The sequence below is a fragment of the Misgurnus anguillicaudatus genome, chromosome 10 (assembly GCF_027580225.2).
Source record: "Misgurnus anguillicaudatus chromosome 10, ASM2758022v2, whole genome shotgun sequence".
In the NCBI taxonomy this organism is placed as follows: domain Eukaryota; kingdom Metazoa; phylum Chordata; class Actinopteri; order Cypriniformes; family Cobitidae; genus Misgurnus; species Misgurnus anguillicaudatus.
The window spans coordinates 9070365-9094118 of record NC_073346.2 but is presented as its reverse complement, the minus strand read 5'-3'; the positions used below and the strand labels follow the sequence as shown (position 1 = coordinate 9094118).

Here is a 23754-nt window from a genome sequence, read left to right as displayed (position 1 = left end):
ACTCATGACCTTGGCATTGCCAAGATCTTTTATAATATATTTTAAACATACACTGTCAGAAGAATTATCAAAAAATTGTCCCTTGCTGTCACTGGGGCAGTATCTTTAAAAAGATCCTACAAAGTGTACAATTTAGGTACAGATATGTATACATTTGGTACTAATATATACTTTTGACGTACAAATATGCACTTTTTGGTACTAATATGTATCTCTGAACAAAGAAAGACATAAACATCTTGGATAACATTGGGGTGAGTAAATTAATTGGGATTTTTTTATGAAAGTGGAGTAATCCTCTAAGCCAGTGGTTCTCAAATGGGGGTACGCGTACCCCTAGGGGTACTTTGGGGTACTGCAGGGGGTACGTGAGAGAAAGTGGAAACTGACATTTAGGAATAAATCAATAAAATCAGTAAATCATGATGATAGTATTTTTATATGACATTAGGGCTACAGAAAGCATAAACTATTCGATTTGCTTTTCGTTTTAGCCTCTCTATTTAGCTTTTCCGTGACTCTTTGGTTCCTCATCCGAGATCTATAAATCTGCGCATGACGTACAATCAGAGCCAATCAGCGAGCTTGTTACATCCACCTGGCCATAGCTTATTCGCATTTCTCATCTGACCATTTGCAAGGACCCAAAGAGTCACGGAAAAGCTAAATAGAGAGGCTAAAACGAAAAGCAAATCAAATAGCAAAAAGAATAAGGAGAACCATCGGGAAAATGAAAACAGAAATGTTAAACGGAAACGCCTAATTTAAACCTGTATTTGTAGTTCAATTTATAAATCCAGTTATTTATTTCTCTTTTTAAAATTGCTTTTTGAAATACATTTTTAAATTCCATTATTTAATTAAGAATTTGTAAATGCAATTTAAAATGATGAACTTATTGAGTGTTTTATGTTGTTTTTGTAAATTGTTATATTAATCTGAACTATGTATTCATGGATTAATATTTCATTTCTACATTATTTTTATAATCTCACTTTTTATTTCCTATAATAAAATGTTACATAATGATTTTTTTGTAACTTTGTCTATTTATTTCTAGATTCATTAATGAATTTTTAAACAAATCTATTAATTGCTATTTTTATTGTAGTTATTAAATATTGAAGTTCTTTTATTACATTTTGCATGACTCCTGTGGTCCTCCATATACAGCTTTAAGGGGATCGCACACCGGCCGCGCAGCTCAGCGCCGCGCCGTTCTAAAAAAATGTAACACATTGTTTTCTATGAGTGTACGCACACCGGCGCCGCCAGGTGGCGCCTGTCCGCGCCGCCCAGCTGTGACTCAGGAAGTTGTTCAAATCCCTGTCGCGCCACACAGCGCCACTCACATAGTTTAACATTACATAACATCATATGTGTCCCAAATCATTAACAAGTAACATTGGCTGCTAACGTATATTTTGCATTTTTAAGTAGACGCTATCTGACGAAGCTCGCGCTATTTAATGTGCACTTCCTGTTTACAATACCTCCGAGTTCTCCTAGGCGCGACGCGACGCGGCGCTGCGCGGCGCTGAGCTGCGCGGCCGGTGTGCGATCCCCTTTATACAAATGTACAAGATAAAGTTTTTTGTTAACATTTTGTTTATAGCTACATTTAAGCAAAGACAGCGAAGGGGTTTTAACATGCTGACAGAAGTCTAGGATCGGCTCTGACCACATGCAAAACAAATAAATGTTCACTTATATTTGGCTATTGTTTCAAACGAGCAGCAAAGTGGATCAGACTTTGTGCTAAAGTCTGGCTGTGCAAGACCAGATCATGTACAACTTAGATCAACCAGATTAGGTTACAGGTTTAATATCTTACCATCATCATGAGTCTCTTGAGATGCTGTGAGACCGCTCCTCTTCTTGCGAATGTTCATGAGTTTGGCCTGAGAAATCTCTCTGACGATGGAGGACAGTTGTTCTTTAGATCTTTGTGCCGGAGGGCTGCTTTTGTCCTGTCCACATTCACTGCCACCCACCACAGACTTACTGACATGGTTCCCCATCTGCCAACACATATATGAAACCATTTACTAATGAAACTATTCACATGCATGCCCATAGTGAACATCTTCTTTGTACTCACATCTCCATTTTGTCTTCTGTATTTGTATATAGGTGGTAATGAGGCTGCTTTTGACCTAAAATTGTATTCAGATTGCATTATGCTTATGACAACAAACATAATAACCAGTAAAAAATGTGATTTGTTTATCTTACCCATTAACTCTCTTCATGCCTATGGGCTTACTAAACAGGAGGTCGCTATATGGAAGCCTTTTAAATTTCTCTCTGCCAACGGCAACATAAAATTGTCCATTTTCCAATTCTTTCCCATCTGTAATAAGAGCTCCATCAAAGGTGTAAAGACTGCAACGCAAAACAAAACGTGAGATGTTAAATATTACCAGGGCACGTATAACAATATCAATGCTTCATTTACCCCAATAAGGAAGGTGCCTTAAGAATCTAAATCATATTTTATGAGCATTTTAGGCACAATGTCCTAAAGTGCTGTTAAAATGAAAGTATTGTAATTGTGTGAATCTTAAATTATGTAAATCCTTGCACTCCAGGTAACTTCTGCAAAAAATAAATAAGAAATTTAATATTATTAATTATCGGTGCTTAAACAGACTAAAATGAGTCTAAATTTTAATGCGAGTATAGGAAATAATGATTTTTTTTATTACAGTATTTTATTTAATCCATCAGAATCTAGTGCATAATACTGATTAAATAAAGCAAATTTTACATACTGTATCATACAAACACATCAGGACCACAGTGTTACATAGTGATTTGAGGAAACAAAACAGGTGTACACAATAAATTTAAACATACTAAACTTACGCCTACTCGCTGTACAAATACAATACAAACAAGAAGAACTTTACATAACATACAAAATAAAATTAAACATACCGAGATTGTAACTCATTCATCATTCCCAAAGCATGCATACCTCCGCACACCTCCAAAAATCCTTAGCCCCATTTTGTCTGTGATCATCTCTAAAATCCGATCAAACTGGTCGATGACACGACTGGGGATCAGTAACCTCACGGCTGGATTCAGGACGTCTCCATTGGCCACAATACTGAAGACACACATGTGAACAAAAACACAAACGCTCCATTTTTACTGTTAGATGACACTAATGGTGTTTATAAAGATGCGCAAAAACATTTCTCAGCATTTGTTTTGCCCTCAAGCTAACACAAGTTTGTGTAAATGATGATGCTTGTTATCCCAGCATGAGTTGAGAATTTTTCAGAATGTATCTTCCTGCTTCAGGAAATGTCAGTTTGCTTTAAATAGTCCAGTGATATATAAATATATTTCTTCTTCGCTTCATTTTCTTTTTTAAAATCTTAAAATGTATTGTTTTATACCAGTAGAAAATACACAGGATTGCTATAAAGAACCAATAAACTTGAGACTTGATACAACCATCAAAAAGCAAAATGCAGACTGAAAAACTGTTCTAAATATAAAGCTAAAGCACTATTTGTAAATAGTGCTTTGCATATGCCATTTGGTTTCATATGTGATTAAATGGCATATGCAATGATATGCAGATATTTTAATGTGGCTTTATGTCTACAAATACTTTTTGTACACATATATTCTTGGTAGTTTAAAGTTGTCATGAAACAGAAGCAACAATTGTCTGATTTTCCCCATGGTGACGTATATCCGAGTGAAACGGCTTTTGAAATAAAAAAAAGGTATAGGGCTGGACTTGAATTCGTCCATCGAGAACTGATGGTATGGCCATATGACCAGAAGTAAAAAGTGATTAGGTGTGTTTGAGTTCATGCTGCGCTGCGCAGACGGATCGGCTAGGTTAGCCGCTTGCAGTTGAGGGAGGAGTTAAAGACGGTGTCTTCAAGTCAGACACCTGCTGCTTGCCGTAGTGACATGTGCGCCGTGTTTCCTTTATTTTTAATCGAGAATGAAGTAAAATAGATGGTGAATTTGTTGAAAACAAAAGTTGCGACCAGAAACACTTTGTTTCTTATATTTTAATTGCTGCTCATACTGTATGCCAAAAATAACGGGAAACATAAGCCTACATTATTAAAAAAAACAATAGAGTTTGGTCTTTATAACAAGTATATTAACAAGTTTAACTTATTATAAATTCATGTTTTTATAACGTGTATTAGTGGAACTGAAGGTTGGATTTAACATAAAATGCACGGGATCGTTGTCATCAGTGAGGCGACCAATCACGAAGAGCTGTGTCATCATCAGAACTCTGCGCAGCCGATCTGGAGAAACTGCACTGGCTGAGCCAGCCAGCTACTCTCGAAACGCTCTTGTGGTACTTTAAAACCATACGTCACAGTCACATGCCTTTAGTGCCAGCTCAAGTCCAACAAAATTTGTAACCAACATCAATGGCTTCAAGTCAGCCCCTGATTGGTCTGCGCAGCGCCACATGAAGTCGAACACACCTATTGTTTCGAAGAGGGAAGGAGATTTGCATTTTTGATTAAAGATTATAAGGGCACATGATTAAAAATACAAACATGAAGCTCACAGATAAGTCACTTGTAAAAAAAATACATACCACAATATTCCAAAAGAAATTACAGTTTTTAATTTCAATTTCATTGCGACTTTAATAGTTTATTATGCTGCTTAAAAGCCCACTGAGATATTTGATTATAAAGTTTCTCTGCTCCTATTATTTCTCCCTGAACACTGAGCTGGTTACAGGGTAGATTGAATCACTATGAATAGAAATGTCTAAAGTTCAAGGTTTCATGAAAAGAAGCTGTGGTAAATGCTTACAATATTGCACAAGGCTCTTTGATGGGTTTGAGGAACCGGGCAGATACTATTATGCGACTCTGAGGAACAGGTTTGATCTGCACAAAGAAAAATAAGAAATGCATCACAAATGACAGGTGCAAAATGTTCACTTTCATTTTAGTTTACAAAAAGGGATAACACTTTACAATATTGTTGCATTTGTTAATATTATTAATGTATTAGCTTAAATGAACAAACAATGAACAATATAGTTAGTTCCCAACATCTCGTAACAGAGGTTACATGTATCCTCGATGTAATGTCAATTTAGTGACAATAGAGGTCCCTATACAAAACACCACAGGGGCTAAAGGTAAACAATCCTGGTGATGTTTTGAAGAAAACAATATGCTTCTGTATGACCATCCTGAAGTCCTCAGTTTAAGAAATGCAGAACCAGGACCGGACGCAGCCACACCCATTATCTTGAGCACAATAAAATAGTGAATGAAAAATTCTGTTCAACTTGACCACAGAACAATCTAATTGCTTTCTTAAAAGTAGGGTAACAACCTCCGCTCAAATAACAAGCATGTCATCTCCCTGAGGTGAAGAGCATGCCACTGAACCTGAGCTGGTGCCACGCGAATTTGATTGTGCAGTAGAGAAAATCATGCCTAAGCCAACTTAATAGCTCGAAAGTGAGACCATGTTCTCAGATACCACACAATAAGCTTAACTCTTTCGCCGCCATTGACGAGATATCTCGTCAATTAAGAGAAAACGCTTCCCCGCCAATGACGAGATTTTACGTCTTTCCGCAATACCGCTAATATCCACCAGGTGGCAACTTATACAACCCGGAAGTAGCGCCTCACGTGAAAGAGAAAGAACTCTGTGTATGTTTTAAAGATCGCTCTGCATCTGATCTCTATGAAAAGTCCTTCGCAAAAATGGATTTATCTCAGCTTTTTGCTCAAAATTGGTTGTTTTTGAAAAAACCTACCCATGTTTGAGAGGTGATTACAAGAGAACTAATGAAGGTAGGATGAAACGTTTTTTTTTTTTTTTTTAAAACAGAGGGTGTGTTGTTTAATCTGATATATTTTTTTTTTTTATATTTTAAGAAGAACATTTTCTGGAAGGCATTAAACTTTTGTGAAAATCATGAAAAATGCTGGCGCTGGCTGGCGGGGAAAGAGTTAAATGTGCAACATGGGTGCTGTGCAGCTAGATAACTAAAGAGAAAGCTGACAAAACAACCATCCCCAACCTGCCAAACTACAGTACAGAACTTCTGCACAAAATGTTCCACGGCAAAAATGCCCCCGCAAAGGTTGAAGGGGCGCAGGGTCTTTGAACCCACAGGCATCCTCCAGAGAGGTCTGAGCAACAGGGACTCGCCAGGAACGGTCAACCTTCAGCATCACACATCTCCATAAGGTTAAGCCACAGGTGCCGGTCTTGGACCACTAATGTGGAAATCAGACCTATCCTCATACAGCTAGACCTTCATTTGGCCATATTCTGTGAGAGGCAACCTAGCACGCAGCATTGTAAGCCTTAGCCACGAAGGACAAAGTAAACTTACATGCTTGAAATGAGAGCTTTATGGCGCTTTTCCATTGCATAGCTTACTTTTGGGGTCTTTTCTTTTAGTACCACCTAAGTTGGGGTTCCAAGCGAGTTGAGCTGATACGTGACATGAAAACACTGTAGATCACTGATTGGTCTGAGAGAATCGTCACTTTCAATGTCATTGCTCAAAAAAATGCAAGATTAGCTTTACCTTTGTGCTTGCGCTGTCTTTTTGCAACTTAGCGGAGCATGTCGCCTAATGCCACGGGTGTTTGTACAGAAAGTGTCATGTGAGAAGGAGGTGTGCAAACATCTATTTTTGGTGGTCAATTTTTATATTGAGGCGGACTGACAAATAAATGAATGTATGGGAAACACTGCATTCCAACAATGCTTGTTCCCACTTTTTGTATGATGTCACAGCAGTAGGTAGCGCAAATATAACGACACGCCTATAATCCCTCCCACTCTGAAGTGGTACTAAACGCAAATGTAAAAAGCTAACAAGTCAAAGTAAGGTGAGCTGACACGATTTGACCCGTGGGTTACTATGCAAAAGAAAAGCGTCATTAGTCAGCTCCTCCAGATGGCAGCATTTTGCAGGCATATGTGCACAGCGTTGTGAGCTCTTTGTTGCACTTGCATTTTCATGCACATTCTGGGGCCCAAAAACAAATTGTCCAGCTGTGAGTGCTCAGGACACAGCAAACTTCCCAGGCAAGTACGGCTGCTAATATTAAATCCACCCAGAGGCAGATCGATTGTCTCACTCACAAGCTTTATCAGCAGAACCAGCATGCTGGAGCCAATGAAGGTCTGTAATCAATAATAGTAATCAATACACCAAAAAAACATGGTTACTAAACTTTTACCACAATAAAACCATGGTTAATTTTCGTAAGGGAAGTAACCTAAGCATTGCTTGACGTTGTGATGAGCACACATGAACACACGTGTTTGTTAAGAAACTTATATCTGATCCTCGTTTACATTTTTATATTTCAAAATATATGCATTATATTTAAGACGTATATGCATCAATAAGCTCACGCACATATGCGCATGCCCTTACCCCCCCAAACACACATTATATAACCGTTGGTTGCCACCAATGTCACAGCCCTAATTGACGCAGGTGTTTATATTTCTAATTAAACATTTTCTAAAATGTAAAATATTTTGTTTTATTTGTACATTACAAAATTTTTTACTGAAATGTATTTAAAGGTGCAGTGTGTAATTTTTAGTAAAATCTCTTGACAGAAATGCAAAATAATACACAAAACCATATTATCAGAGGTGTATAAAGACCTTTCATAATGAACCGTTATGTGTTTATTACTTTAGAATGAGATGTTTTTATCTACATACACAGAGGGTCCCCTTACATGGAAGTCGCCATTTTGTGCCGCCATGTTTTTACAGAAGCTCATTACGGACAAACTTTTTTACTAAGTTGTCTCATAGTTGTCTATGTTTGTCAGGTGGTGGCTACCACCTTCTCTATGTGTTTCAAAAGCAAGAGGTGAGCCTTTGGTTGCAATTTGCAACCTCCCCACTAGATGCCGCAAAAATGTACACACTGCACCTTTAACTTATTTATTTTTTAAATACTAAAAAATTTTAAATTAGGAGAATCAGGGCAACTTTAATTTTAATATAACACAGCAACATTTACTTTCGGCCCACAGCCCTCAGTCAGGTTTGATTTTTGTCCTTTGGTAGGAAAAAGTTTGGGCACCCCTGATCTAGGGGAAGCTCTAAGGGGGCGTGCACACCAAATCTTTTACGCCCGCAGCCGCCGCATGTTTTCAATTGTTTCCAATGGAAGCTCTGTTTTTTTCAAATAAGCCAACAGCTAATGGTTTTCTTCTGTGCTGCAAAACCAGCGCCCGGCGGTGTTTCCGCGCTCAGCGCTGAGACTTGAAAAATTTTCAACTTTGGATGAAAAGCTCCGCTCGTCAATGTCAGTTCTCACGCAGACGTCCTATCACAGTAGAGGAGGGGCGGGACAAGTATCACAGCAACCAACGTCTCACAGCTGATGTATCAGAGCTACCAAACCGCTTAGCTGAAGAAAGCTGGCACTCAGCTGAAAAACAGCTGGCATTCGGGGTTGTCCAGGCGTTTTCAGCCACGTTTAAAAGTTTTGGTGTGCACAACCCCTAACACTCGACAAGGCAAGATGAGGAAACCGCTGAATGTTGCGCACCATTTCCCTTTTATACCAGGATGTCCGGGATGAAGACTGGCATGCATATTCTCCTTGCCAAATTTCATTGACCTTTTCTAAAAAATTAAGGTGATTGGGGCTCCCAATGGCGAACCCCTAGTGTCACAACGTTAAGAAAGGGAACCACCTAATATTCACCTCAAGATGTTAAAATCTGAGAACAGCTCACTCGCTATCACAGTCTGAGATGTGTGTTAGATTTACTGGTTTATTTAAGCGAGGACTTTGCTCAGTTGAACTCAAACACAGGCTGACAACTGCTCTCATCTAGTGTTTCAGCATCTCTCTGTGCCCCGACGTATCCCCTGGTAACCCAGTAGGGTGCTTGTGATAAAACAGAGGGACCGTGTGTCTTTGGGACACTGCCAGGCCACAGACCATCCTCTCTGAAGGGTCACTGTAATTGAAACAATCAGGATCTTGTACAGACCACGTGTGGTCTTTATCATAAATAAAATTAGCTATTAAAGTTTACCTAATGATGATTAGGAGGACATTGTATCACCAAATACCATGGCAACAGCCCTTTAGAGCGAAATGAAGAAAGTAGCTCCTCAGTAGGTGTGACGATACTCACTTTGTTTGAGAGTTCATAAAATTTTAAGACCATCGTAAAGTCCCTGGACTTGTTTTCTCTTTCTTTTCATTCACTGCCTATATGAAATATCACTTAGGCTGTCTCAGGGAGCGAGAACATTGGGAGCGAGCCATTGTCTTAAACACGCATCCAAGAAGGTGGATAATAATTCACAGGTTAATAATTCATTGCTAAATGAGCCGACAACAAAGCGATTCTTCTCGGACGACAAAAGAGATTGCCTGTCTAAACGTTACATCTCGCTCAGGTAGTTTTTCTCGAACGCTAAAGCAAGTGCAACATGCCACACTAATGATCCAGGCATATATGTGAACAGACACTTGTGTTATAAATATATGATCTTAAACTCTTCATTTGTTTGCTAATGTTTATATCCTTTGGGGTCTGGTAACAGTGTATTCAACTTGCACTGTTATGGTACCTGGACCACTGGGACCTGTCACTCTATATATACACGAGTACATTAGTAACCAACCTGGCCAAGTCATAAATATTATTGCTCAGTAATTGACTGTTACACTGAATGATTGTGCTTAACCTTCACCCATGTTTTTATTATTATTAATATGACAAGGACTTAAGCTTCCATTAACTGCACTATATACATTTTGAGTCACGTTGGGTTTATTAGAAATAAAATATGAATGTGTTCCTTACCAGTCCATTTGTCTGAAGTGATCTTTTCTTCCTGGTTCCTATCTGTAAATAACTATAAAAACAAGCATATTAACTTCTTATAAACAACATGTTTAATGAAATTAACTTCTAATAATTAAAATTATAAATTACAAGATTATTTGTACATATAAGGATCTTTTTTTAAGGGTACTGCTCAGTTAGAGGCAATTTTTGAATTTTTTTTCTATCAGTATATTATGCCCTATTTCGATATTTTTTTCCGGAGAAATAAAAAAGATTTTCATTATTTGACTTTATTGTTCTGCCACTCTTCCCAAACTTTCCCAAACATTATGTTACTTCCGGACTCTACGGTCATTTCTCAAACGTAAGGCTGCATTCTTCGGAGGTCGCATTTGCAGGATGCATACATCACCAAGACTGTCTTATTTCAGAATATTAACATAAAGAAGACTGTTATTCTTAGTTAATTATAAATCGTTGTAATATGCTTATGACTTGCGAATGTAATGGTCAGTTAACTGAAATAAACCAGGCTTGGTGATGTATGCAGCCTGCTGTATAGCCTTCCGGTTGAGAAATGGCCAATGAAATTCCTAAAATGCTCTAATTGTTCAAGCTGGACCAATCTGTTATGATTGGCTTACTAGGTGTATACACACTAGACTAGAGCTTGTATCGTAAATGGCCCTGTCCCAAATGGCACACTCTGGACTTGTGGTCCTCCTCACTTTGATGACATCATGTAGTGCAGACTTTACGGACCCTTTGCGTTTTCCGAAAGCAAGTCGCAAATTCTGTTGTACCAACAGAGTTCAATGGTAACAACGAGCATAGTTAGCAACCCTGAGTGGCCTCATCCAGTATTGTCATCAGTTCAATGTGCGCATTTAGCATCGCAAATATGCGATGGAGAGTTGTGCTCTTTGTATAATACATGATAACTTTCACAGTGAATTATAAAGTATTTCAAATCTCAGATGTACCTACAAGAGACTTGCAAAAGTAAAATACGTGAGCAGCCAAATACTAGGCTACATAAGCATTTAGTTAGTGGGCAGGCATTATGCAAATGAATAACATGTCCTCATATACGGAAGTAATTAAAGAACTACAACTTAGCCTTTCACTGTAGTCCAGTTGAAGTGATTTCTGTTAGAGACAATAACTTACTTTATTTTGGGCTTTAAGATTTGTAATTTGTAATTTTGTCGACCGTTTACATGTACGAACACACATTTACACACAGAAGGAAAGGTAAAATCAGGAAAAGCATAATGCTCTTTTATAAGCATTAATGTGCTCCTTTTTAGGTGCTCTTTTATGAATGTGTTTGCTTAATAAAAGAAAGGAAAAAAACAATGGAATATGTAAAATAATTCAACACTGTTTTAAAAAAATAAGCAATCCCATGATGCACCTCGATGACGTTGGTGAAAGAACGTCCAGAGCTGTGGCTATATCGCATATTATTTTTTAACATTTGCCAACCTTTTGTCTCCACATAATTCCAATTTTGCTGCTATAGTTGAGATGGTTTAACTATTATTTTAAAATAATAGAATGGTAAAAAATGAGTAATGGATGAATAGCCTAGAGTTTATAAGTTTACAGAGAAGCTTGCTTACTCTATTTTCTTGAACTTCTCTCGTCCAGCAGCCACATACTGATCTCCGCTCTTCAAGTGCTCCAGTGAGTTGACTCTGTGTCCTCCTGTAGGGGTGTAGATATTCCTCACGGCTCCAAACTGAGCGCGCACGCCACCGGTCACCTCGCGCAGCAGCGTGTCGAAGGTCGAGACCCGTTTCGCGTTGATCACCAAACGCCTGGGCTCGTAATACGGATCTCCATTACGATAGAAATAAATGTTTTTGACTTCAGGTTGAGACAAAAAGTTGGGCTTCTCCGCGTTCATGGCCGCGCAAGGTTAAAGTTGACAATAGAGAAAAGCTGCGTGGAGCGTGCAAGGGGCGCAATGGGACGATTTAATCCGGTTATATCTCCAATATAATGCTGTGCATGCTGCCCTCATGGTCGAAGCAACCCGTATGCATAAACATATCTTTGCCAAACAATAAGCCAACAGCCAAATGTGCACGTTGGAAAAACAGCCTAAATAAGTTTCATGACATTAAAGTTACCACAAAAAAGTATAAACGCTCAGTAACGGTGTTGTGCGCGCTGAGAGGGCACTCGAGCGTGTACGCGCATTGAGCGCGCGGTGGGTATCAAGGGAACTCTTGTGTTATTTCAGGTGGTTTCTATAGTGACATCATAATCTACCTAAAGCTGTATACACCAATTAAACGTGCTATACTACTTTTTCAGTTGATTTATGCAGCCTCAAAAACACATATATTTGTGATGAAACACTTTGTTTTTATGATGTTAATGTATGCATTTGAATAAGGCGGAATAAAACACACAGAGTAATACAGTCTACATTCAGTCTAATTGGACACTAAGGAATTCGTGTGCATGTACAACCCAACAGTTCGTCTTAACCTCGATATATCTTGGAACAAAAAACATGTTTGTTTGCTGTGTTGCATAACAACTGTGTGTTAAAACGCCTTGACCATTATTTGCAAAATTGGTGTCAAGGGAAAGCAGAGCTGGACGTTTAGTTAATTAGGATTTTTCTCCACACAGGTTTGGGAATAACCTGATTTTCCTGTGACAAATTAGAAATATCCAGGCTTATCCTATATACTAAAATTCACATTTGTTTTACATTTAAGCATTAAAGTACTCATTAAAAATGATGTGTGTGGCTGTGAAAGGTAACAGATGATACACAACCTCCAAATGGTTATCTTAGAAAAGAAGTATTAACCATAAAGCAACTATATATCAACGTATACAGTATCGATATGTATAAGGAAGTAATTGGCCTGACAGTTCATGTTTTGCCCAAAAAACATCTTTATCTATTGACAGCCATTCAAAACTAGCTGACCAAACAGATTTTTGCAATGAAATCATATGTATTGTATTGGATGTTTTTTTTTTATTTAAAGTTTTCAGTGGCAGTGTAAACAGAACAAAGGAAAGGCTTTGGAAAAACTTAAATCCTTTAACCAAGACAATACTGTAGTGGTCTCCCCTGATAATAATCCCACATCAGTGTACATAATGTATGTTCAGATTAATAGACATGTCTATGTAAGTGCAAATCCAACTAACAGTCACACGTAACTATTTAAAGGGGTAGTTCACTCAAAAATTTTGTTACAAACCTGTATACATTTCTTTGTTCTGATGATGTTTGTAACCAAACTGATCAGAGGCCCCATTGATATCCACAGTATTCTTTTTTCACATAAGTGGTGGTTCAGAGAATCCTCCCTTTCAAATGTAAAGCGCTTGGAGTGCTGCAGAAAAGTGTTAAATAAATATAACAAATTATTATTATTATTATTATGGAAGTCAACGGGGCCTCTGATTGGTTTGGTTACAAACATTCCTTAAAATATATTCTTTTGTGTTCATCAGAACAAATACATTTACCGGTATACAGGTTTGTAACAACATAAGTGAGTACATGATGACAGAATTTTCATTTTTGAGTGAACTTTCTCTTTAAACTTCATCCTCGTTGCACCCCGTCAGTATTGTGGTAAGAACACAGAAGTTACTCAGTTTTTTGAGGAAATAAATATGATATCAGAAACTCTTTAAATGGTGCAATGAGATTTTCCAACGTTCTTCTAGTTTGACATCTGAAAAATCCTCTTCCTCCAAAATTTTTAATTTTGTGATACACAGTTGGTCAGATTGAACAGATGCCTAAAATTTGTTATGGCGACCAAAATTGTCATAATTCAATATTGTCACATTTGGAGTAGCCCTTTCATAGTACTGAGAAGAAGCTGGGGCAAAGGTATGAATACTTACGCAAATATGATATTTTCGTAAATATCTGAGACAACTTATTAAAAAAAATTGTCCGTTAAGGGCTTCTGTAGAAAAATGGCGGCACAAAATGGCGACTTCCGTGTAAGGGGACCCTCAGTGTATGTAGATAAAAAGGTCTCATTCTAAGGCAATAAACACATAACGGTTCATTATGAAAGGGCTTTATACACCCCTGATAATAAAGTTTTGTAAATTATTTTGCATTTCTGTCCAGAGATCCTTCTAAAAATTACACACTGCACCTTTAAACAATTGTATCTGAAACATAAAAATATTTGAAAAAAGTAAAGGGGATACTTTCTGAATGCACTGCAAACAAATCATAACTCATTTAACCAATCGTCTAGTTTGTTTTCTGTTATAAAGAATGAGATGTTCTGTAGAAGAGCTTTGTGAGAAATCAATACCAGCAGAGGTCTCCAGACACACCACACTGCGTTTAACATATTCTCCACTAGACATGTCTACTGTCTATTAAAGTAGAGGTGCTACTGTACATCCAGATTTTCTGGACTGAGACAGACTGTGATTTAGTTTTTTTTCTTCTTTATTTTTTAATAAACATTTGTTTTATGTACAGTATGTACTGTAGCCTATTTATAAAAGCTGCATTACTACCACTGGCCACAAGATGGCACAGCAGGGCCGGCCCGAGGCATAAGCGAACCAAGCGGCTGCTTAGGGCCCCGCTGGCCACCAGGGGGCCCCCACCCCAATCGTTTTTTTAAATATTTTTTTATACAATTAAATAACTTAAACAGGTAATATAAATGGATGAATGAATGAATACGAATTTATAAATGAATAATTAAAGACAAGAAAATTTTGATTTGCAGACAACTATGTGTCTGCAGTGCTAGCGTTTTAGTCAGGCACAACATAGACACCTGCGCCACCTGCGCGTCCGCGCGCAAGTGCACGACGTCGTCACTCACTGTAAACAATGATGAGCCATTTGACATGTCACAAAAAAAGGATATATCCCTCTGGGGCCGAAAAGAGAACAAAGAAAAGGACAGAGGATGAGAAAAAAAGAGCAAGATAAAGGTATGTTTGCATGATTATATACAGTATGTTTAATTTGTGTTAGTGGTGTGACAGATCGACGTTAATCCGTGACCGTGATGGACCCACGGTTCGGCTCGCATGCGCTTAAATAGTGAAAGTTTATCATTTGCACGTGTTTCAAAGGCTTGCAAAAGTTAACATTTCAAGTGATTTTAAACAATTTATCCCACAAAAAGGCGCTAAAGTGAGCAGTATTCTGCATGCCCAATGCCCATGCGGTTTAAATTGTCCAGCCCAGCTCAGCTCCCTTCAGAGATCAGAACACTAACACTTGATGTTTAAACTTTAGAGAGAGTTACGCTATTTTGTGTCATACTGTAGTCCATTAACATATATTTGAGGAATAGAGCACTGAAAACAACATAACGGTTTTATGCTCCGCCGTCTGTATTTCCGTCTGTGTGAGCGCGCCGCATATAAGTGCACTTAGTAGGGCACACATGGAGAGACGAACATAAAATCTTTCTGTTCTTGACAGTGCACATACAAACAAAATGATCTCCACAGTACTGTTTTCCAATAAAAACATTTGTTTATGTCTTTGGACGGTTTATGTATAGTTTAGGCAGAAACCATGTCCGTGCTTCTCTTAAAGAGACAGTAACCTTAATTAACCTACTTAAGTCTGTGTCTTTAATGTTAATCAAACCTTCCAAGACAAAGAGAAAATCACTTCTGTAGCTCTAAAGAAGAATAATTATATTTAATTCATACAATAAAGTGTTATGATTCATTTGATTTGATTTCTGTACCTAATGCTAATTTTAGCCCTTACTTAATGTGCAACTTTGTTTTTTTATAAATGTTTGTAAGTAATTTCCTCATTTTTTATTAGTTTTTCCAACCCCTTATTCTGCTGATCCGAAAAATGATCAGATCTGTGCCTCAAAAAACATAATGTGATCCGAACCGTGAGTTTTGTGATCCATCACACCCCTAGCTAGCATTGCTGTGTGTTGAAGTGAACGTTCCAACATCGGTAACGTTCCAGCTTCATAGGCAAAGCACATGCGCTCTCTGTCTAAGATCTTTGGTAAGAGATGGTATTGGACTTTATGAGAATATATACCAATACCATGTTGTGTAGGGAGATTTCTGTGATGAAAATAGACTTCAATCTTATTTATATGGTGGGTAGTGATGTAACAGTGCTATCCTCATATTTATTTATTTATTGCTTGTTGTGTAAGTAATGAAAAATTAGCAAATAAACTCATTCTGCTCGATCAACTATGCACTTATCCAACGCTATTTTTTTTCAGGAACACTGTTGAAGTACTTTGGAGCACAACCAACTCTACCCGCCCCTGATGTTTCATCAAGTGTCAGTGCCTCCACAGCTGATGATGCAGCAGATGAGGTTTTTCTTGTTGGCCAATGTTAACATTCCATAGCCTGTTAATATGACATGACACATTGAAGAATAAAGTATTTTATTTAAGTATAGTTTTTTTCATTATTTAACCTCACTGTATTCATTTATAATGTAACATTAGAGCGTGACATTTGTGTCCGCGTGGTGGGAGGGGGGCCCCCAAACACATTCTGCTTAGGGCCCCCAAGAGGCTCAGGCCGGCACTGTGGCACAGTATGTCAAATAGAGCAGTGGATCTCAACCTTTCGACATCAAGGCCCTTTTTTGTCCACAGAAGGCGTAATATTTGAACAAACAATATAATGATGTGTGTAGTTTTATTTTTTTAAGAATATATATAAAAGTCTTATTAAAATGAAAGAAAAAAGTAAATTTGAGGTAGTCTATTGAGGACCCCTAGTGGACCCTGATCCCTTGTTTGAGAAACACTGGAATAAAGAACAGAACTGCCTTGTCCATTAAGTGATATTGGATATTGTATGTTATTTTCCAAAAAATATTATAATGGTGAATTTTTATTTGACGAATTGGCATCTTCTGGCTGGAAATGAAACAAGAAAGTGGGCAAAGACTGTAAGACATTAGTCCCTCACACATACAGTCTTTACTGGTAATTTACTGGTAAATTGCAATTAACAGGGCATGTGTGAACAGAACCTTTACGGTAAATCAATCCTGCCAATTTACCAGAAAGAGAGGTTGTAAGATTACCAGTAATTTACTGGTAAGTGCTATGTGTGAACACAAAATATAGATTATCGGCATTTAGAACGTACAACGTCAGACCACGCTGACAGCTTTGGGCCAATCATAACGTTTTAATACAGAAGACGCGTTTACCCCCGCACTGTTTACGAACGTTTTCACACACATGCTGCTTGAAAGTCGAGCACATGAAGTTTACGTCCACATTTCTTCACCAAAGTTCTTTAAAACCTTCTACTTGCCGAACTGCCGACGACCTTAGCACGCCCCCGTACTGTTGTTTAAGACGCATTTTCGGTTTGACGTCGCCTAATGCAATGTTGTTTGGTCACGAGCAACTTTGCGACCGTCAGCGTTTACCACAGACGTCAAAATAACAAAATACTGACCGTGGATATGAACAACGTGGATTGTTTACAAATAAAAACAGTGCCGGTCCGAGCATCTTAGGGGCCCTAAGCAGAATTTGTTTGGGGCCTCATCACCAATTTCTTTATTAAAAAATAAAGAAATTACAAACATTTATTAAAAGAACAAAGTTGCACATTAAGTAAGGGCTAAAATTAGCATTAGGTACAGCAATCAAATTAAATTAATCATAACATACAAACGCATGTGTGTCCAGAAAGCTTCTTACTTTAGTGCCTTTTTGCGGGTTAAATGGTTTAAAATCACTATAAATGTTAACATTTGCAAGCCCTTTAAACACGTAAAATTATAAACTTTCCCTATTTAAATTTGCATATTAATCCGCAATGTCCTTTTCTTCTTTCTCTTTTCGGCACCAGAGGGATACATATTTTTCTGTGACATGGCTTATCATTTATTACAGTTACGCGCACTTGCACACCGGCACGAAATGTCAATGCACGCGAGGTGTCTATATTGCACATGAGTCTCAAACGCTAGCTAGTTGTCTGCAAATCGGATTTTTTTTGTCTTGAGTTTTTCATTTATTCATTTGTATTCATTCATTCATACATATTCATTCATTTATATTACTTGTTTAAGTTATTTAATTGAAAAAAAAAACGATTGGGGGCCCCCTTGGTGGCCACGGGGCCCCAAGCGGCTGCTTAGTTCGCTTATGCCTCGGGCCGGCCCTGAATAAAAACACTGAGCTCGCTGTGCGCGACAGGTAACTTTTGCTTTCTCAACGAATTTACTGGTATTTTGATACTAATGTGTGAATGATGTCTTACTGGTAAAAAGACGGAATGTAACTGCGTGTGTGAACAGCACATTTTTGTATTTACTGGTAAATTAATTCTGGTAAATTCATGGTAATTTACCAGAATTACTGTGTGAAAGACGCCACTGTGTTAGAGATATTATATTAATGAAAAATATTAGCTATTTTTTCTTTTATTTGCATTTTGACAAAAATGTCCCGTGTCCAAAATTATTAAAATACCCTTTCTCAATAATCAATTTACTTTTTATCACAGCTGTTAAACAGTTTTTATAATTGGTGACAAGGTTTTTGCACATTTCCACTAGGATTTTGGACCACTTTTCTTTTGCAGATCTCCAGATCCTTGAAGTTGGAAGGCTTCCTTATCACTTTGGATTTCAGTTCTCTCCACAAATTATTAATTGAGAGGTCTGGACTCTGTCTTGTACACTCCAAAGCATTGATATTTTTGCTCTGCCAATCATTTCTTGACCACTTTTGCTGTGTGCTTTGGAATGTTATCTTGTTTTACTGCATGCCCACTGCCCAGTTCAAGTTTTTCTGCATACTGTCTGATGTTTTGCTACAGAATCTTATAGTTAAAATACAAGTTAAAATACTCCAAGTAAGCAGAATTTAAAATGGTGCAGAAGATTGCATTTCCTGAGAAATTTGGCATTAAGATAGTCGTTGTCGTTTTGGACATTTTGTCGAAATGTAAAATAATGAAAAATAGCTGTCTGGTGCAAAATGTCTTACAGTCTTTTGTGTGTCATTTACAGGCAGAAGTTTCCCATTTACCAAATTAAAAATTACTATAACTAAAATTTTGGCCTGGGTATAAATCATTTTAAACACACCTGTATATGCATGCAGTCATTCATAAATCATAATAACCTGTAGACTATGATTGGACACATCCATTGTGTAAATGCTCTGAAGTGCTACCATGTTAAAATGATATGCACTTGTATTCCCACTAATAGACAAATAGTAATGATAATATGAATCTGTTTGTGTATCAATGATAGTGAAAGTGGGAGGTGGGGCCTTCGCTCTTGTTTTTGTCATTTGCAAATATGCTTTTAGTTTCAACCACTGCAGCATGACATGAAATTACATGTAATTGCTGTTGTTTATTGGTTGTAGTAATAGCTGCGTTTACACCGTGTCCTTGTGTAGCAGAAAGTGCTTCATAATTGGAGCACTTTGACAGCACAAGTGCTGAGACAACACTATCAGAGAGAACAGTCAGCACACACTAACCTTCAATAGATGTTTGATAAATCTGGTGTATTTGTAACTCATTTACTGTATAAAATGATCTGTTTTTATCCCATAATCTAATAGGTTATTATAAATAATTGCAGTATTACTTGCACAAATGTGGCAAACAGTATCTTACAACGACTCATGGAAACATTTGGACCACCAAATGTAATTCACATTTTCATTAAAAACATATATTTTTTTTCAGTCATGCGAGACTAAAGTCCCATCTAGGGTACATGAGTAGGAAAAGACAGATACTTGCAAAATTGCGTGCTAAATTCATTCAATGATTTTCAACCAACAATTAAACTTGACATCACTGACATCATCACTTTTGTTTCTTAAGCTCATCTTTATTCGAGGTTGTTTCAATTACTTACTGCACATGCGCACAGGTTGTCAAGCGTGCCTCTGTACAGAGCCCCTCCCCCATAGAATCATTAGTCTTTATTAATTGGTTCTTTAAACTGGAGGGCAGGACATCCACCATCAGAGCACCATATTGAGTGTTGCATTGTTCCCTTTTCATACTAATAGAAGTACTCAATCTTTTTTCATCTATTATCTGTGCTTAAACCCACACGGCTTTAACTGGAGCACAAAAGGTGTAGTAGAAGAGATTGTTAGTGAATAATAACAAACAAATCTGTCCTCAATAGCTTTAGAAGATATAAATGACGAAATACAGTATCCTTAAAGTCCCAATGAAATAAAAAATGACCATTCTTATTTTTTATGGAATACTGCAGTGTTTATTTTAAACAATTTATCTGTGTTACTCTTTTTATGCCCTCATAAACTTCAATCACAATCAGAAAATGTACTTCCACCCTCTTGTGTTGATCAGTCGCTGATGATGATGTCAGCTAGATGGCTTGGGCGGGAGCACCCGTTAACTCCGCCCCCATCAACTGTCAGTCTAATTTCAGTTTAATTTCGGAACGAAAGGCTTACTTTTCTATATCCAATCACAGCACAGTGGAAAACACAAGCCACGCCCACTATTTTCCTCGTGTAGGCTCGTTTTAGATGAGTAAATTCTATGCAGAATCGATATCGGTAATCGCCTCTAGATGCATGCCGGTTAGAAAAGTGTCCAAGTTATGTCCAACTTGCTCTGATGTAATGCTGACATGTGCCAAAAACTCACGATGGCGAGGTGGGCTCACCCGATTCTGCAGTCGGGCACAGTTGCTCTCCACTGACTGCATTGACAAAAAGCACGATGGGAAAAGACTTGCTGACGACAAAGCTTAAAGGAATAGTCTACTCATTTTCAATATTAAAATATGTTATTACCTTAACTAAGAATTGTTGATACATCCCTCTATCATCTGTGTGCGTGCACGTAAGCGCTGGAGCATGCTGCGACGCTTCGATAGCATTTAGCTTAGCCCCATTCATTCAATGGTACCATTTAGAGATAAAGTTAGAAGTGACCAAACACATCAACGTTTTTCCTATTTAAGACGAGTAGTTATACGAGCAAGTTTGGTGGTACAAAATAAAACGTAGCGCTTTTCTAAGCGGATTTAAAAGAGGAACTATATTTTATGGCGTAATAGCACTTTTGGGAGTACTTCCACTCGGCGCAGTAACACCCTCCCTCTCCCATTATGAGAGTGAGAAGGGGAGCGGACTTTTCAGGCGAGTTTCAGGCGAGTTTCAGGCTCCCTTTTGGAGCCTGTCTCTAGTGGCCAGTCGATGAATTGCAGTTTAAATCACTTCCATATTGGCTTCATCAAAGAGATCAGAGGGTTGTCCCTCGGTTTTCACTGATTTCACACTGTACACAAATTCTGCCGCGCTGACTTTTTGCCACTCAGTGGGAGTAACCGCAGGCACTTTCGTAGAAGGTGACATCACATGCATACCCTCTATTCTGTTTCACTCGGAAGTAAAGTCAATCACGCCTTGCATGTAAGTTTTCTTTTATAACAACATAGGTAATAAATGGATAAAAATAGCACGAACATTATTAGGTATTAAACATTGAATGTTTTGTGTTATTCTTGTCTCACTCTAAAATCTTGTTCTGTTTAATGAAATGATTAATGAAATTTTATGATTTTCTAGAAATAATTGCTGCAATTACAACACAAATCTGTTCATTTGTTAAAAAGTGTAGTGAAAATCAGGAATGACCTATGTACAGTATAATACCATGACCAGTCCTTCCCTTTCCAGCTGATGGGACCTGTTTGAATGGTTTATGTGCTGCAGATGGTCACAATTGTGCCAATTTGTCTCATAAGTGTCAGCAGCCGATGATCATTTTCAATCAATGACCATTAGTTTGTCATTTTCTTGCCTAAATCAGCTCATTTATTTAGCTAATATGAAGCTTTGCCTGTTCTACACCTCTGAAGCGATCAGACTTTCCCATCTGTGCTCAGGTGTTTGTCTCTGACCGGTCGTCCTCGGCTGAGAAACGCTCTTCAGATTGAAGCTGTTGTACATAATGAACAGGCAGGATTCAGGAACACACCAGTCATCTTGAAAAAGGCCAAAACAATTATTTACCTATAAGGTCACAGAGACCTCTGGTTTTACCGTTTATTAAGTGCTAGATGATTTGTTATAAAATAATCTGACCTTTCTGTCTGATGGTTTATTGACTGACAAAATGTTTTTTGAAATTGTGCCGGCTAAAAGAACAGAAAGCTTGAGTCTGTAGTTTCTGTAAAGACAAATGAATTAAAAAGCTTGACCCGCATGATTTTGCCTACTGTGTAGTATCAAGAATGTTTCTTAATAAACAGGTCACACTCAAAAATAATTAAACACTGTCATAAAAAAATGTCTCTGGGGCATTACCCTTCAAAAAGCTCAGCGTCGCGTCGAGTCGCGTCTAGGACAACGCGGAGGTATCGTACACCGGAAGTGCACATTAAATAGCGCGAGCTTAGTCAGATAGCGTATACTTCAAAATGCTAAATATACGTTAGCAGCCAATGTTAATTGTTAATGATTTGGGACAAATATGATGTTATTTAATGTTAAACTATGTGAGTGGCGCGACAATGATTTGAGCAACTTCCTGAGTCAAAGCTGGGTGCCGCAGACAGGCGGCACCTGTCGGTGCCAGTGTGCGTATACTCATAGAACGGCGCGGTGTGCAACCCCCTTTATGTTCATATTAGTATCTCAAAGGTATACTGTATATTTGAACCAAACAGTGGCAGCCAGTGACTTCTTTTTTGAGGGTCTTTTTTAAGTTTTTTTTTTCACGATGCAAAGCTCGTCACAACATGTATGTAGCATGTCATATGCCTGGCTCATCATTTCAAAATATGCGTTCGGCGCATGTAAACTACTGTGTGTGTGATGGCAAAATATGAGCATGCTGCAGATGCGACTACAGGGTTTATTATAAAAGAGACGCTCGCGTTTGCCTCTTATGTGAAATCAGAGTTTAGTGTTAAGTTAGTGTCTTGCGAGTATTTTGTGAATCATAAATCCTTTCGATGCGTTTGCAGCAGGCCTGTATTTTGACATGAGGCATAATGCACATGGTTAGCATGACTCAACAAACACATATTTTAAAATGATGAGCAACACACATGACACCCTGAACACATATTTTGAATTTGTGCCCCTCAGAAGAGAAGTCACCGGCCGCCACTGGTGCCAAATGTTTACATGTCTGTACCTATATGGTACATATCAAGGCCTTTTTAAAGCAGCACTATGTAGTTTCCATGTAAAAATGACTTACAGCTCCCCTATGTGGTTGAAAAGCGCAACAGTGCCTGGTATCAAACACTCTTCTGCAGGCAGGGGGAGGGGCGGGGCTGTGTTTCCTACCGTCCACCACCACTTTCAGAGTGTGCTTGTAGCAGCTAGGAGGCTGCTCAGGTTTGGAGCAACAGTACAATTTATCCAGTTAAAAGTTGTTCTATCACTGAAATAATTTTAGAGACATTATTTAAAGGTTAAAAAAAACTATATAGTGTTGCTTTAAAGGGGACATCTCATGAAAATCAAACGTTTTCCATGTTTAAGTTATAAGCTATAGTTGTATAAGTTTAAGCTATAATTGGGTCTACAGTGCTTCTATTAACCTAGAAAATGTGAAAAAGATCAACCCAGTAACTTATTTTAAAAATAAAGTTTTGGTAAACCATTTCAGAAAGCATGCAAAAAATAAGTCATTGAAATGTGGCTCCCCTTGTGATGTCAAAAGGCGATCTTATTATAATAAAATCGCCCCTTAAATCTGCAATATCCCATGGCACTGCCATTAAGTCAGGGCTCAAAATTAACTTTTTTATTTGGTAGCACTGGTGCTCCCAACTTTAAAGAGTTAGGAGCACCAGCAAAAATTTAGGCGCATCCATCCAAAAATTAAAAAGCACCACAACTACAATGTAAATGTTAATAGATTTATTTTATTAAAAATAAAACACCACCAC

The 23754-nt window shown here is 37.9% G+C and overlaps 1 protein-coding gene and 1 long non-coding RNA gene across 2 annotated transcripts in view; one reads left to right on the top strand and one right to left on the bottom strand.

The window, feature by feature from the left end:
• LOC129449119 (doublecortin domain-containing protein 2) overlaps window positions 1-12080 on the bottom strand; it is a 41553-nt gene extending 29473 nt beyond the window's left edge. The window contains exons 1-7 of the mRNA XM_055211895.2: window positions 11456-12080; window positions 9846-9897; window positions 4819-4895; window positions 2981-3115; window positions 2236-2385; window positions 2102-2156; window positions 1835-2021 (exon numbers count right to left, since the gene is read on the bottom strand). Of these exons, the coding sequence (XP_055067870.2) occupies window positions 1835-2021; window positions 2102-2156; window positions 2236-2385; window positions 2981-3115; window positions 4819-4895; window positions 9846-9897; window positions 11456-11742 (943 nt within the window). The 5' untranslated portion in view covers window positions 11743-12080. The remainder of the gene's footprint in view (window positions 1-1834; window positions 2022-2101; window positions 2157-2235; window positions 2386-2980; window positions 3116-4818; window positions 4896-9845; window positions 9898-11455) is intronic.
• A 2311-nt stretch (window positions 12081-14391) lies between these two features.
• Window positions 14392-16259, top strand: LOC141367342 (uncharacterized). Its single transcript, XR_012371692.1, has 2 exons — window positions 14392-14792; window positions 16076-16259. It is a non-coding gene; the product is annotated as an uncharacterized lncRNA (long non-coding RNA).
• Window positions 16260-23754: the final 7495 nt, after the last annotated feature.